The following is a 13,538-nucleotide window of genomic DNA, read 5'->3' as shown; positions in this document are numbered from 1 at the left end:
ATGACATCACAACTGCTCACAACGACCAATCACGGCTGACCTGTTTTCTGAATCTGAGCCGCGATTGGTCGGTGTGAGCAGTTGTGATGTCATTTTCAGTTGACAGAAGACAAAATGGCCGCCCCCAGAGATGGCTGAAAACGAGTGGATTAAAATGTATTCCACAAACGCAATATTTATCAGAATGCCCTGTTTCAACTAGTGGGCTTGCATATAACATATTCTTAAAAAAAAATGTTTGCGTTGACTTCCCTTCTTTAAAGAGTCACAGTTCAGCTAAGATGAAGAAGAAATGTGAATTAGTGATGCAATCTACTTCATCCGAACCAGAATAAAAACCCGCCCCTTTCTGTTATTGGGTGATCCAGAATGTGGAGGATGCCGATCTATTCCCAGGTTGAGAAGCTCACATTGCCAAGTCAAAAAAACACTGTCAGCAAATGAAGGCGTGGCAAATGTAAAAGTAGAGGAAGTGGTTATTATGTTATCTGTCTTCATCCCAACTCCAGAAGCACAAAGCTGCCATTGTTGGCCTGGGATGAGGACGACCGCCATCCGTGTGGGCCCCCGAAAGATCTCTCAGGCCTGAGGGCAGAGATGAGCTAAGCCTTCTTTCAAAACATGCTTTTGTCGTAAGAAGACCCAAACTCACTTGAGCTTTTCACTCATCCGACACAGGTAGTAAAAAGCTTTAGTGGATATGCGCTGGCTGACTGGTGGTGAGCCTCTAAAATCATGGAATTATTTTTTTTTAAAAAAACAGTGGAACAAGAACCAGCGGCCTCACACTCACTCACTCCAGCGCTATAGTCACAGGCTTTGCTTGAACAATAACATGATTAAATAGAAGTCAGTCGTGCCAGTTATTTTGTAAACACCAGCGTCTATACAGGCCTTAACTGCAGATCGAGGTTGCCACGGTGATGCTCGCTGCTTTCACTCACGCTGCAATTTGCTGTCAGCTGGATTTTTGTGTGCTGGTGTCAGTCGGTGAGGTTCCCCCGTTTGTTTTCTTCCTGTAAATCTGAACTTCATGTTACACTGTGTTTTCAGAAATAATATATATTATTGTAACTTTACAAAGAGTTTTGCCACAAGAGAGCTACCCTCAAAACGGCGGCTTTTATACCGTTAAAATATAGCTTGGGAACACGTTCAATGGAACCTGAAAAGTCCTGCTGTCAAAGTGACAGTAGTTTGTAGTTGGACCAAAATCTCTGTGGACAAAATGCCTCTGTAGTTGAACAAAATCTGTGTTCAAAAATCTGTAGCACATATTGTTTTTTTGTGGCTTTTTTTTCAGATATTTTGCTGCAATTTTACTGAGCAGCATCAAAGCATACACTGACAGGACATGCAAAACAATAAGACTCAGGTTTGCAGTGTTTTACTGTAAGTAAAGAAACTTAGGCGTGAAACCCTACCTGTGTGATGTCATAGCCTCGCTGTGGAATTCAATGTTCAACGAACTGTGCATTTCGTACAAACTGTGACTCAAAAAGACGCAAATGTGTCAGCGAATGTAGTAATTGAGAACAGATGGATGGTAGTGACAGCAGAGTGCAGACATTTACTGATACAGCAAAAAACTTGAGCGCATATTGCTTCACGTGGGATGTAACCACATTTTTTTTTTTTTTTTTGCTGAGCATTTACATACTGTTATTTCACCCTGCATCATCACATGGGCTGAGGATAATAAAAGTATACCGCATGCTCAATCTGTATTTGGGGTGATTACGGAAACATTAGGAAACTAATCTCTCCAGTAGTGTCAATCAAAACGGAACATGATCTTTGTAGTGATTTAAAAAAAAAAAAAATGGCAAAGGGAGAGTATGTTGCTACAATGACGGCTGATGGTAAATCAGTGAGTGCATTGCCTGGCAGGCTCTGGATAATCAATTCTAAGCTTTTCATTATTGATTTGAACCAATATCAGACTCCAGACTTTCAGCCCTGTGCTCCACACTGCATGCACTTACTGCACATGCCAATAGTACATTCATGAATCCAGATGAGGCAAAAGTTCATCATGGTAAAAGCAAACAAATAAACAAATGCAGGTAGGTAGTCAAGTGGTGCCCTTTGAAGCATATTTTTCATGGAAATATTGGTGAAATCCTGTCCTCAGACATAACAGCATTCAACTTTAGAGCTTCCGCGCTTTAATTGGTATGATGTGTGATAGCAGTACAACAGGATTTGCGGTTAGTTGGCAGCTACACAACTACAGTATTACTTTCCATACCCCTAAGGCACATATTTGCATGATATCTGGGGAATACTACAGTTGATGGTAATATTACCAGGATTACAATGCTTCATTTATTTTTTTTCCTTTGGCGTTTCAGAGTCCATTCATTCATTCATTCATTCATTCCAAATTCTGAAGTAACTGCAATTATTAGAATGTGGGCGTGATAGTGTGCTGCAACTACATTCAAATAAAGGAAAGTACATTCATATACAGTATTATCTCATAGTCATGCAGAAAAACAACATGCTACGTTGACTGTTTATTAAAATATATATTTTGAGAAACACTCCAAACAAGGGTGAAGGAATAAACGTTTTAAAACTTTTTTTTTTTTTTTTTTTTTTTGTGGAAAGCATGCAGAGTAGCTTTTGGTGAGTGTGGACATTTCATTGAGGAGGAAAAAATGTGAAACTTTCTGGGTGGGGCTTGCACAAGGGGAAGAGAGGGAAAACAGGCCGATGTGTGTGCGTCCAAGTCAGAGCTGGGTGGGTCTTCTACTGCCGTTCACATTTTCCAAATAACTCCCGGGCCGTGCGTTCGAGCGCTTTCAGGTAATACTTTTATTATCCCCGATTGCATTCTTACTCCTAATCATTCCTCTCGGTCAAATGAGTGAAAGGCGCGTTTTTTGGGGTGGTTTTGTGGTGACTTAAAGTGCAGGAAAGCGAGATTCACGGCGTAGCCCAAACTTTCAAAGTAGCTTGGAAGGGTTGAAAAGTTGCGAGCGTAAAAGGCGCGCATTGGATAGCATTCAATGTCGATCGGTAACCGTCATAAATGACGATATCCGTGAGCCGAAACTCTTCTTATTATTATCATCATTATAATTATGGTCAAGCGTCGTGTTCTCGCGCTCTTTTCAAAGTTGTTGACGGCATTGTACAGTAGAGGGCCTGCGTGTGTAATTTGGGAATGTCCGGACACCGTCGCAACAAATGCGCCTTTCTCGTCGACGGAAATACTTTCCAAGCCCTGAATTCGAGTACTTAGGCAGCACAAATAACTTTTTTATTCATCCAGCGATGTGCGACAATAGATGTCTGAAAAGGTTATTACATCGGCGTGGGGGAATTTAGGAGGTCGGGGGGTGGGGGGTGTGGGGGGGGGGGGGACACATCTGTCTGCGGGCCTTTTGGGGGCGTTTTTGGGGGGCCCTCTGTCTGTCAGCTCCCATTCGCAGTGTTTTATCTGGGACAGCTGTGAGGGGCTTTCAGTAAGGGGGAGGTTGACTTAAATACAGTAAATGCTTTGCATCCTCCTACACACGGGCGCGCGCACACACCCCGCAGTCCCTCCAAATCACTTTTCCGGTATTTCTTTTGCCAGAGGTTCACGATGTTGATGCTGGCTGGAATCGTTGTTGTGCATCTCACCGCCATTATCCTGCTCCTCGTTGCTACCATTGATAATGTAAGTATTGTGGTTTTGCTCTTTATTCATACAACGGCAAAAATTACTATGTTTGTTTTACCCAAATAAAAACATGGGGCGGAAGTTGGGTCAAGCAGGTGTTATTTTACCAATTTTATGACAGTTTTTTGTGGGTTAGGGTTAGTGTTTTACCACCCACATTGCGTCTACATCCTGTGTATTTTTAACAGCCAATGCATGAGGTACAACTGCTTGGATGGATGTAGATCTTAAAAGTTATGAGTTGTATCCTGAGAGAGACCAAAAATATAATAACATTATAGAATATTTCCTTTTTTTCCAAACTATAATGTGATCCATATGAAAATAAAGTAATGGGGTGGGGATAATGGGTGGGTCACACTCGGGACATAAAACTCACTGGAAAATCTGCAGGGTGGCTATGATCAGTAGATGCCCTCACAACAATTGGAGCACTTCTTTAAGGAAAAGAGAAATGTTATTACTTAAACGCTGTCAAGGGTTTTCAAATTATTCATTCCATTTCATATCATGAAAGGGTAGGGGTGTATTTGTTTCTTTCATGACGTTACAAATATAGGTTTTCAGTTTTTGGGGGAATTGTTGTAGTGTAGAATTGCACTTCATTATAGGCATTTCTGATATGTCTCCCCCATTGGTAGCCAAACAAAAACTGAGACATGACATAAAAATGATTTGGTACGGTTCTTGTATTGGATCGTGTCTACCTTGCTCTGGAGGATCAACAGGTCGCTAAACTGTGTACTGGCGTTAGAAATGGATACAAACTTGGTTATGAAACAAATCTCCCTCAATTCAATACATACCGTATCTCTCACAGCAAAATAACGTGCCATGTACTTGTACCTTTGTGTCTCTGTAGGCCTGGTGGACCACCGATGTGTTGTCAACTGACTTGTGGGGAAGATGGGAGCTGGTCAACTCAGCTTGGCATTACACTAGCCTGAAAGACTACCCAGAAGGTAAATACTATACAAAATTTGCTCACCTGACAGATGCTGTTTTGTCTCCCACTGCAGTGAATAAGCTACGGTAGCAGGTATTAAGTGTCAGTCAGTATATGGCCAGGGGGCAGATGTCATGTGCACATAACAGCCAGTACCCTCTTGTTAGCAAATGATTAGTGTTTGCAATTGCTTTGCTGTTTAAAAAGCACTGTACAAATTGTCTTGTGTTTTTTCATTCCTTTACTGTGTATGTGTTGCTGCTGCAGATTACCTTCAGGCGGTACAGGCGACTTCAGTGCTGGCATGCATCTTCGCCATCCTAGCCCTGTTTGTCTTTGTGGCTCAGCTCTTCACTCTGCCCAAAGGCCAGCGCTTCACCTTCACCGGCGTTTTACAGTTGCTTGCCTGTGAGTAATAACAGCCTTGTTTTCATCAGCCAGAGGGAACCTTTCACTCCCCTCTATTAGATGACGTGGTTAAATGTTTTTAGAATGCATGAGCTAATCGTCCGATTAAGCGCATATTCACATACTGTAAAGAGGGGAGGGTCATTGCAAATCCATAATGATGGGGTGGGATCGATTAATGCTGCGAGTCTATTTGCTGGTAGCCACAGGCAGGGTTCAATCACGGCACATTTATTTGTTCTGCATGATACAATTGAGACAAAGGTTGTGTGTTCGCTTGTCTTAAGAATCTGCTGGGTTAAAATGCACAAGACTAATGGAATGTCATGCACAAAAACCACTGACCCAGATAAGCACCAAATTGTACACATATCAATAGCCATAGAGTTAAATAGCAGGACAGAAATGATATTTTTCTTGGAAAAAAAACGAATTCAAAGTGGGAGTCCCACCTCCCCTAGGGGGTGCCAGAGGATCTCAGGGGAAGTGCAGTTTCTTGAGAAAAATAAAGAAGAAACAAATTTCCGCTAAACTAACTACAGCTACATGCTAAACGCAAATTGGGTTCATGTTTAGTTCCAACGGTGAAGGGTGAGAATCAACTAAACGGCTACGGTTATTTTAAAGTTAAATAATAAATAGGGTTGTAAACAGCCCTGGATTTTATGGTGACTTTAGAATATTCGTTTGATGGTTTTGGAAGAAGGTTATATTCTACATGAGATATGATATCTTTCTGTTGCTACATCTGCCTTAGGGCGTTTCACTCACTTCCCAACATAATGGACACTCAGAAGTGAGCAGAAAAGTGAGTCATGCGAATCCTTTTGATGGGTCATGATTTTCTGCTCTAAATATTTGTAACACTCATTGTCATATCTATTAAAAATAGATTTCACAGTCTGATTCTTATTGGATTCTCAGTGGGTGATAGACAGATTGATACAATGTTTCACCACATGCTTTCATCTCATTTCACATTATTTGACGAGTACTCTAATACGTTCCGGCCACTCATGATTTTGATTAAAATTCTATATTTCCTCTCATTGTGGCCTTTGCTTCCATGCACCAATGAGTCATGGGGTGTGTCGTCTGCATGAATAATAAACGGTGCTTCGTGGGAAATCTTAAAAATAACAGTGACTATATACCGCCATGCATTACCACAATATACACTGCACGTAGAGCTGATATGGCATCTGTAAAGCTGTCAATCAAGAGCAGACACAGCATCTGTGAAGCTGTCAATCGTAATTAAAAAGAAAGTGCTGATGCACGCAGCATGAGGCATTCTGGAGCAAAAGTTTCAAATCGTCAACATTTACCCAGAAAGAATTACGGATTGGAAGAAGCCAAAACTCATAAACGCAGTCTCATCAACAATCTTATTTCTTACGTTAAAAAGCGAGCAAAAAACGTTGTCTGGAGAAAAAAAAATGATAAGAATGAAATGTATTCCGTGCATATGATTCACACATCATAGATCCCGAGTACTCTATGTAGGTAAGAAAGCACAACCCCAGCCGGTACATGAGGAAATTGTTGTTCAGTTGATTGTTATTATCGGCATATGGAGTGACCAGTTATGAGTACAAATTGTCTTGAGTGTTCACTTCTCGCCCGCAGGTCTGTGTATAATGATAGCTGCCTCAATCTACACCGCCAAGTTCCACGCCGAGGAAAACGGAGCATACGGACACTCCTACATCCTGGCCTGGATCTCATTTGTCCTCACACTGCTCTTAGCCATCACCTATCTCGTGCTGCGGAAAAAGAGCGAGTGAGTGGAAAGAGAGGAGGCCGGGATCTGGGAATCACATTCCTTCTTATTTGGGACGTTTAAGAAGTATCCTCCAAATTTGTGACAAATATTTGTTGTTGGGAGTAAAACACGGGAATATTGCTCAATTACTTTAAAAAAAAAAAAAAAAAAAGCCACTTAAAAAAAAATACTTGTGATAAGCCTAACTCATTTAGCATAATATTGGGCAGATTTACATTCTCCCAATTGATTTGATGGTATGGCCTATATGGGTGTAAAGTGACTGAAATTTGTATGGCAAGCTAATTTACATCATTACTATAAAAAAGTCAAATTTGTTACAATAGCAAGTTACAATGATGTAAAATAACACTACTTTTAACATCTAGTGGCAAGTTAGGCATATGTCAACTGTGACTCTACTAGCTTGCTGCTAGTTAGCGTAGCATAGAATTAGGGAGAAGTGGGAGAGAGACATGTCTTTTTTTTCATGTCTTTTTTTAAATATAGTTTACACAAAAGAAGTTTAGAAGGTCTTACATGTGGATTTTGTTACCGTTGAATGATGTAGCCTCTATGGTAAGCTAACCCAAACTACAGCCAGACATGGCTTCATGCATTTACTGTGCAAACAGGAGTGTAGCATCTCTGTGCCTTAAGTCTCACACTGTTGGCTCTTTTGAAATAAAGCCATCAGTCAAGATTATTTTGGAAGCGGGGTCTTGATAAGAAGTCTAAGTGCTGAACCCCGAATCAAACTGAGGCTTCCAGCAACCACCCACAAGAAGTGAACATTTTGTGTAAAGTTACAGCATGTTCGCAACACTACACCTTCCCTGTTGCAGTACTTGAACAATTAAACAAGCCTTAATTGAAAATAAGTAGTTTTAAGTCATGTATCTTTATTTTATGATTGAAGTATAGTGTATCCTTGTTTTATCCATGTACATTGTAACCATTATATTTTTGTAACATTTTGTAATGTACCTTTACTTTTCAATCTTTTGCATTTTGTTTGTAGTGGGCTGCTATCTTAAAAAAAAAAGTACAACAATTTGTACATGTGAACCAGGTATGGAGGACGACAGTGTTTCATTTGATCATGTTTCTAAACAATGCATTAGAAGGTTTGTAATTACATTGGAGTGAAGCCATATACTATAATCAATAAAACAATTAGTAACAAACACATCTTTACGTTTCGTTCATCACATCAAAATCAACAATATCAAATGGATGGATAAATACTGTATGTTATGTATGAATAGGTACTATTTCAGCAACCTAACGGCTAACTGTTCTGGGTTCAAATCTTCGCGTATTCTCTCCATGAGTTTACTCTGGCTTCATCCCACAATGCAAAAATGTGCATGTTAAATTCACTTAAAAACCTCTTAATTGTCCATAGGTGTGAATGTAAGTATGAACGTTTTTTTATTTGACTATATGTACCCTGGCGGGTCACACCCAAAGTCCGCCAGAACTGCCTACAGCTCACCCGCAACTCTGAGGACAAGCGCTATAGAAAATGGATGGAAGTCCCGTTCTGGGTAAAAGCACAAAATAATAACGTTAACTTCATTTCACAAATGTTTTTTTTCACGGTTTTACATTTCGTATTTCTCTCAGTGCAAGCGTTTCTTGAGGTCTTACAACAGACCCAGTCACAAGCAGGAATGTTTCCATGATGTTCGCTATCGTTCCCAGAGGAAGCGGATGAGAACAGGACGCTACTAAATGCCTTGGCCAGACGGTGTGATGCGCTCTTGAACCACTAGGTGGAGGAGGTGATTCTGCTCGGCGGTCAGCAGGGGCCTGAGTTGGGAAACACAAATATATAACACTGTAAATGAAAAATGTCAAATCTACCATGGGAGGCAACAAACTGCTCATGATGGAGACAAATATTTTGGAATGCTTACCATAGCTCAGTCTGAAGCGACTTCAGGGACTCTGTGTCTTTCTCCTGGCATGCCATCTGTGAAACACATTGGCTTTTATATTCTGCAAATAAATTCAGATGGCCTTGACATGTGACGTGACTCTGTGCTTGTTCATAAATTCAGTTGATATTCCATTATAGACTCTACTTTTTGATACAGCTTCATCAAGAAACAGTACTATTATCGCTCCTTTGAGGACACGTCTACAAATGGTGCGGATTAAAACGGGAAAACTGAGATCCATTCAAAAAGGCAGGGCCGATCCAAGCACATTTATCGCCGCTCTGCAAAAGGCCCCGAGGAGAAGACCAGGAAATCCTGTCAAGTGCAAAAGTATGCGGCTGATGAAACTCACCACCACCGACTGGAGGAGCAGGAAAACATTCTCGGGTAGGAAGGTCACTGGAAGAGAACGCGAGCACTGACTCAGTGGACTTCAAATAATTGTTAATTGTAGAAAGCCACCGACTTCTAAATACAACAAAGAAGGCGGGAAAGGATCTTAACGGTTTTCCTAAGAAATGAAAAGCGTCTCCACCTTGGCTGTGTGGGTCAAAGGACTCCCATGCGTATCTCTCCAGCGTTTGCGCGTGTTCTGGTAGCAGCTTCTGAGGCGGAGGCTGCACAGAAAAGTGATCGGATTCAAACCACTAAAGAGACTTCGTGATTTACAATATGGGATTTTCAGGGGTGTAACAACCAACGTTGTGCTTGGTTATTGACTCTCATTGCGAAGGCTTTTCCTTCCGTTCACTAGACCTTTAAATCCCATCTGCGTTTTGCAATTTGATGGCCGCACGCCACTGAAATTTGGGACTTTATTCATGCAGCTCATCGGAACAACGCTCCTGCGCAATGATCTACTGTGCAGCATTTTCACTTTCAATTTCATTCTCATAAACCTGAAATACACGCTTGTGGACAACAATGTATCCCTATCCCGTCAGATATCCTGCGATTGTTGTCCATGTAACCTAAAAGTCAGAATGGACACGTCTTTTGTTTTGGCAACCAGTTTGTGATTTGCAGTACGATAGTTGTGTGACGCAAAATGGTCATAGTAGGTGTAGTATGGTTATCATTGTTGGCCACAGGGCGGCAGCATACGGCCATAATTTTAATTTATACGTGTCGCTACAATACACATTATGAACTTTGGGGGCAAACTGTTCTAAAACAAAAGACAAACTATTCTTTTCAACCTTAACTGCCATGAAAAGTCGTAAGATAATTCTTGTGTCTGGAGTGGAATAATATGTATAATCCCGCAAGTAGCCACTAAACTATGTAAACTTAGTGCTTGATTGCAGACTATTTGTCTTCACTATTGTCCACCACATACTCATTTTTCAGATACTACTCAAATCACTTCTGGAGGGAGGCTTTAAAAACTCACATCCACATGCTATATAGCTACTCAATATTCCAACCACGAAACATTAATCAGAATGCCTTGTTTCAACTACTGGGCCTGCATAGAACATATTCTTGAAAAAAAACATTTGACTTGACCCCTTTAAATACTCTCTACAGTGATTTTTGTGAATTGTTTTCTCAAAGATATAGAGCTTATTGCTGACAATGTTGAAAGTCTGAGAGCGATGTATTACTCACTTGTGGAGCACTGCTGACCGGCACACAGTACAGTATTTGTATAAAAACATGGATTCTACCTCAAGCAGCATCAGCAGTAGTACTCTGGAGATCTCACATCTTGCCACAATGTCCAGAAAAGCACCTGTAAGACAAGTTCAACAATAAATAAATAAAAATCACATCAGTGTCAAACATACTGTGAGCAACAGCTAAACAATAGAACAGGATGGGAGAGGACAGGACAGGGCAGGAAAGGACAAGTCAGGGGTAGTGAGCCTGACAGTGCTATCAGCGTATAGTGCGAGTACCTATGCGGTGCCAAAAGACCTGCAGCACAGTCCGGTGAGTTGATGTAATCATCAAGGCTGTGTCATTGTGAGTGGCCACATGTATGTATGTGGCACATTTAGAACTATGCGGGATAGCTGAGGTGGGCCAAAGGGGGGGCAGGAATGCCAAGACACCAAGCCTGGTTTCCTCTCAGGCACAATCCCGCTCGCCCGTAATGATGAGTGTATAATGCATTAAAAATCAGGGGACCAGCAAGGCAGCAGAGGAGCTGAGCAGCTGGACCAGTGGACAGCATAACTGTGTTGTAACCAGATCTGCCGGCCCACTCCCCATGCCCTACCCCAGTCCCCCTGTGGAAGCCTGAGTGCGGGAATTTCTGCTCATTGATATAATGGTACATTGGATGTTTATTTTAAAATTGCTGTTTTATCACCTTCGGCAAGTATTATGGGTTTGTCAATCTTTTATGGATAGATTCAAGTGGCCAAAGCCTGGGAACTGCAAATGAGCCTCACCAACAGGGGTGCTTGTGCCTGGAAGTTGCAGTCCTCTCTCCTGGCAAGTGAGCTGCATTTCTGTAAACACTGACAAGGCGCCATCATAGTCACCTACGAAAAAAGACCAATCACATAATTACACAACGTCAAAGATCTGGTAGCACACCTCCTGGTTGATTAAACTCACGTGTGAGAATTTTACATGAAGCCATTTCTCCCATTGATAGAAGAGCTTCCACTGGCATCTGTGTCTGCAGCTCTGCTGCCCTCTGGTAATGAACAATAGCTTCTCCTGGTCGGTTCATCTCCTATTGAAAATGAAGCGTCATATCAAATGACATACAGTATGCAACCCATATAATGTACCACATGCTCACAACAGCTTACTTTGAGCGCACTGCCAAGTTCTAAACACAGACTGGCTGCCATCACAGGCTGGTTCATTTCAACATACACCTGTAAAAAGAAAAAAATTATCTGACAGTCACTGGATACATTTGGCAAAATAAACAGCAAAATAAACAGATTTTCACACTCCCCCAAAACAGAAAAAAAAGGCATCACAGTGAACCTTGATGGCAAAACTGTAGCAGTTGAGGGCAGCCTGTAGGTGCTCGTCAAAGCCTGGTGCCTGCAGAGCGCGATTCTCTTTCTCAGAGGAAAGAAAAAGGCGAGCAGCATCAGTTAGCGCCAGAGCTTCTCCAGGAGCGTTGAATAGGGTCTGCTCACACCTGCAGGGGACACAATCATAACATGATAATATATCACGGTCAAACACTGCTACAGCCGGACAGTTTGGAATAAGAGTGCGACGATAGCTCGAGTTTGACTAACGGAGCAAATCATTTCCCGGCACATCATTTTGTATTCAAATGTTTCAATATCGGTTGACTCTTCACTATATAGTAATCCCACGTTTATCGCGGTTAATGGGGACCAGAACTGCCCGCGATAGGTGAAAAAACGCAAAGTAGAGGTTGACTTTATTATAATTATTATTTTTTTAATTTTGTATTATATTTATTTTAAAGTTTTATTTTGGGGGGATTTACGCCACTTTTACACTGTTGAAAACCTGTGATCCACTGAGGCCGCAAAACTTGAACCGGGAAGTGGCAACTGTATTTAGTCTAATGAGGTAGACTGCAAATCAAAAGCAGTAAATTGTGATGTACTATTGTACTTATTATATTGACGCTCATCCAGACCAAAAATAGAAATATAGAATATGTCATTCATATATGTGATCAGGAAGTTTCCATCCTAAATCTTGAATCTGGAAGCACAAATTTGTTTGTATAATCTCTGTGTGAGAGGTTGCCTACTTGGAACTAAGGTCTGGTCAGTGCCACATCCATTTGGGCAAACAACTCAGCAGAAATGATTTGTGCATGAGTCTTACCGGGCCATGGCCAGGTTGCAGAAGGCGGCATACTGCAGACAGTCCTGCTGCTTGAGCTCCTTTGCTAGCTGGCCTGAAATAACAAACATTGCTGGATGTAAGATGCGCAAGAAATGGTAAAGGGAGAAGCTAAACTGGAGCACTGTGCACATCTGATTTGCTCAAAACTTACCAAACTGCTCACTGGCCTCCGCGACATTTGGCTTCCGAAGAAAACGTCTGCAACGAGGACAAAACAATGTTGTCAACTTACACAACAAGCAAAATGTTACTGTGTTATCATGAATTGATGTCGAGCAAGTGTTAGCAAGCTCACGGCTTCATCAAACGTCACTGCACTATCGTGTGGCGCTGATGATGTGATTTGACGATGCCGCTAGCTACTAAATAGCAGACTTATGTCCTTGTTTAGAAACATTTTCACGAAACATCAATTTGTGAGATGCAGTAATAGCGGGCAGGTACCCACTCATAAATAGGACATCCCTCTGTCAGTCGAGAGAAGCTAACAAATTCTAGCTAGCCTGCTAGACAGCAACATAATTACTTCTGGAACCCCATCTCCAACACTTACTTTTTAAGCTTATTCGATACAGCACGGTATCTCGCCAAGAAGTCACTTTCTGCAGCCATGTTCACCGTAGGTAAACACAAAAACAACCCAGAAATGCCGCAACTGACAGCAGTGTTGTGATTGGCTTCGTCTTCCTCTATTGGCTAATTCTTAGCGGTTGGCAAACAGAATAATAGCGCATTACCGCTCCCCACTGGTATGGAGTGTGCATCTTGATTTTACTCAGGGAAGAACTATATACAGTACTGGATATATAATTCTCTTAAATATTGCAATGATATCTTATATTCTTTACTTTCCGAATTTCTTCTCTCAAACACATACCTTTCACACTCAAATAAGACAACCGTTTTTAATCCCCCAGTACCGTATCATGCTTGCCCATCCTAATTAATGTGCTTATGGAAGTTTGGCAAAATCTCATTCTTGATGTTATTCTTTCT

At 41.4% G+C, this 13,538-nt stretch overlaps 2 protein-coding genes across 2 annotated transcripts; one reads left to right on the top strand and one right to left on the bottom strand.

The window, feature by feature from the left end:
- Positions 1-2,704: 2,704 nt before the first annotated feature.
- On the top strand, positions 2,705-7,981 carry emp1a (epithelial membrane protein 1a). Its single transcript, XM_086034126.1, has 5 exons — positions 2,705-2,811; positions 3,587-3,670; positions 4,536-4,635; positions 4,887-5,027; positions 6,657-7,981. The coding sequence occupies exons 2-5, from the start codon at positions 3,596-3,598 to the stop codon at positions 6,812-6,814; spliced, it is 474 nt and encodes a 157-aa protein (XP_085890252.1). The 5' UTR covers positions 2,705-2,811; positions 3,587-3,595; the 3' UTR covers positions 6,815-7,981.
- Positions 7,675-13,257, bottom strand: f8a (coagulation factor VIII associated). The gene is made up of 12 exons (XM_086034125.1): positions 13,096-13,257; positions 12,694-12,740; positions 12,522-12,594; positions 11,691-11,850; positions 11,507-11,575; positions 11,307-11,427; positions 11,138-11,230; positions 10,409-10,473; positions 9,274-9,355; positions 9,091-9,137; positions 8,715-8,770; positions 7,675-8,607 (listed from the first exon to the last, which is right to left on the bottom strand). Exons 1-12 carry the CDS (start codon positions 13,152-13,154, stop codon positions 8,526-8,528), a joined length of 954 nt encoding a protein of 317 aa, XP_085890251.1. The 5' UTR covers positions 13,155-13,257; the 3' UTR covers positions 7,675-8,525.
- Between the last annotated feature and the right edge of the window lie 281 nt (positions 13,258-13,538).

This window comes from Filicampus tigris, chromosome 6 (genome assembly GCF_054856515.1).
Source record: "Filicampus tigris isolate MCC_2025a chromosome 6, RoL_Ftig_1.0, whole genome shotgun sequence".
In the NCBI taxonomy this organism is placed as follows: domain Eukaryota; kingdom Metazoa; phylum Chordata; class Actinopteri; order Syngnathiformes; family Syngnathidae; genus Filicampus; species Filicampus tigris.
The sequence above is the reverse complement of the archived record's forward strand: the minus strand, read 5'-3'. Positions and strand labels throughout refer to the sequence as shown.